Below are 2,868 nucleotides of genomic sequence, written 5' to 3' on the forward strand. Positions count from 1 at the left end.
AGAGAGAGAGAGAGAGAGAGAGAGAGAGAGAGAGAGAGAGAGAGAGACAGACAGACAGACAGACAGACAGACAGACAGACACATACACTCCTAGGCTCACTCTACTTTTACGTGGCGGAGCCCCAGGTCCCAGCACAGCACTGGCTCACCTGGATGAGTTCATCCCGAGTGGCAAAATCAGTGACTATGATGTTCTTGCCATCAGGCCACCGGGTCAGGGAGATGCCTAGCTTCTGGGAGGCCAGAATATGGCAGTTGTCAGGAAGGCTGTCTTGCAGCTTTTTCCTGATATGCTCAATGGGTCCATAGGCCGGATGGAAGATGCCCAGGCTCAGCCGCTCCACATGTTTCATCAGGCCCAGGAGATGGGAGCAGGAGAAGTCTGCAGGGCAGTGGGAACTAAGGCCTCAGTGACCTGGGACCACCGAGGTCCACCCGCACCCACCAATGGACCGCTTCTCTCAAGGATCCCTGGGTGTCAGTTCTTAACATTTCTTCCCAGTCCTGGTAACCAATACTCTCAAAAAACCTTAGGGGTAGTATCCCAAATTTAAAGCCAGGATCCTATCTTTAGAGATAGAAGTGACTACGGGATCCTCAGATTCAGAAGCTACTGCGTGTCAAGCCCCAGGAGCACATCGCTCAGCTCCCTGCGGGAGTCCTTAGACCCTGAGAACTTCCTAAGCACCTGCGGACTTGCCACAGACAATGCCTATGGCGTTGAGCGCGCCGGAGGAAGCGCCATAGATGCGGCGGGACCCCTGGATGAGGCGCGGTGCTCGCTGGCGGAGACACTCGGTGACACCCACGTGGTAGAGGCCCATGTAGCCAGAGCCTGAGAAGGACAGGTTCCAGCCGCCCTCTGCCTCCAGGAAGTCCATAATAGGGCGCTTGGGACGCGGGACTGCAGACTCCTCAACCTTGATGCTGCTCAGGAACGCGAACCGGGGAACCAAGCCGGGATGGGGATGGAGCTCTGGGAGGCTTAGCAGGGTGGCTCCGCCCTAGGCTGAGTAGGCTGTGGCCCTAGCTAGTGAGGGATGGGCACACTCTCCAGGTGTACATCGCTGCCCCCAGGCATTACATTACAAGCCCGCACGCCCACCCTGTTCTCGATTACAGTCACCTAACCTCGGGGTGTCTGCATTTTGAAAGAGGGAAAGAGGGAAAGAGGCACGATCAGGAAGGACCGCGCCTAACCTCCAGGCCAGAGGTCAAGGACCAGAATGCATGTGGGAGGTCAGAGGCCTGGGATCTAGGTTCAGCAAGGAAAGGCTGCTATAGAAAAGCGCCTTCAAATGCATACAATCTCCCGGCAACCACCACGAAGTCGAAGTCGCCTAGCTTGGAGCAGGCTCACAAGTGCATATGTCTGACCAGGTGAGGTGACAGGTGCTTACACAGCTAAGTCATCACGTGGAAGTCAAGCCAGGCATGCCGTGAGGGTCAGGGGAAGTGAAGTCCATCCCAGGATGCCAAAAGGAGGAAGGTATGTAGGGTAGTGAGCAAAGAGGCTCCCAGTAAAGAAACAGGGCGAGTGGAACTCAGTGGGACCGACACTGAGCATCCGAGGCTCTTACAAAGTAACCAATAAGGAGAGGTAGCAACACACTGCAGGCTGCCTGGTGCAAACATTGCCCCAATAGGCTCGGATTCCAACCAGGTGGCTTATCCTATAACAATGCAGCTGGGTTCCACCACTAGCACCCCACACACACCCCCAGGATATCCATGGCCAAAGCAAAGTACTGACTCCTGTAGGTTATCCTCTGACCTCCACACATACACCACCCACACACACACTAAGATAAACACATGTAATTTAAATGCAAACCTCACTCTGTGGTGTAAAAATAATAAATGCAACTATCAGAAAGGTCACAGGTGAAGGGTCCTAGGGGGCGTGACTCCGGGGAGTTCGGGGTGATGAAAGGTGGGAAGAGACCTCACTGTATCCAGGAGCTGACAACAGGTGGGTGGTATGCAACTGAGCTAGGCTTGAGCACCATTCAGGGGCTCCCTGCATAAACCCCATTCCAGCAGCCAGGAGGGGGCAGCAGGTCTTCGCCCATAACTCCCCTGCAGGGGAATGTGATGCAGCCATCTGGAAGGAGCACCTGGGAGCTGGTTTCCAGGTGAGATTCTGAGGATCAAGTGAGGCTGGAGTGCAAAGGTTAAGGACACACCTTTGCAACTGTGCACTGTGGCGGGTGAGGTTGCCTGCCAGCAGCCTGAAGAGCTTCCTTCCTGTTTAGGCACTCCCCACAGATGAAGCCAAGGTTCTGATTTCACCACAAAAAGAATTTCGGAACCAGATAGAATGAACCAAATTAGTGAGTTGTTAAGTGTTGAGACAGAGTCGTGGGAGAAGAGGACAGTGTACACACAAAGCAAAGGAGGGGGAGCATTTTTAAAAAACGTTTAATTTATATGTATGTGTGTGTGTGTGTGTGTGTGTGTGTGTGTGAGTGTGTGTCCGTGTGTGTATGGGTGTGGTTACTATGGTGCACACATGCTTCTGAGAAGACAGTTTGTGACAGGGAGTTGGTTCTCTCCCTCCACATCTGGGTCTCAGGGATGGAACTCAGGTTGCGAGGCCTGGCAGGAGGCACCTTCACCAGCTGAGCTAGTTTGAGGGACTCCCAGACCGTGTCGTTTCCAACATTCTTGTTTGAGACTTCAGGAAGATGAGCACCAGCTTTGGAGGTAATTTGGCTATCGGTGGCTCGCAGTCAGATTCTGGAGTGAGGTGTTCTTTCCCTGTCCACCATCTTTCTTTCCTTTCTCATATACTTTCCCCTGGCCTTAGGCTGAGGCCTTCTGGGTAGTACTGTCTCATCTCTACTACAGCCCTGTGAGATAATAAAT

General features: G+C 53.3%; 1 protein-coding gene across 2 annotated transcripts in view; it reads right to left on the reverse strand.

Moving 5' to 3' along the window:
* Pnpla5 (patatin like phospholipase domain containing 5) overlaps window positions 1-933 on the reverse strand; it is a 9,642-nt gene extending 8,709 nt beyond the window's left edge. Inside the window, exons 1-2 of one of the 2 annotated variants that reach the window (XM_028788791.1) lie at window positions 689-933; window positions 150-382 (exon numbers count right to left, since the gene is read on the reverse strand). In XM_028788791.1, coding sequence (XP_028644624.1) covers window positions 150-382; window positions 689-881 — 426 coding nt within the window. In that variant the 5' untranslated portion in view covers window positions 882-933. The remainder of the gene's footprint in view (window positions 1-149; window positions 383-688) is intronic. The other variant, XM_028788792.1, reaches the window with a different exon arrangement.
* Window positions 934-2,868: the final 1,935 nt, after the last annotated feature.

This window comes from Grammomys surdaster, unplaced genomic scaffold (genome assembly GCF_004785775.1).
Source record: "Grammomys surdaster isolate TR1022 unplaced genomic scaffold, NIH_TR_1.0 125767, whole genome shotgun sequence".
NCBI lineage: Eukaryota > Metazoa > Chordata > Mammalia > Rodentia > Muridae > Grammomys > Grammomys surdaster.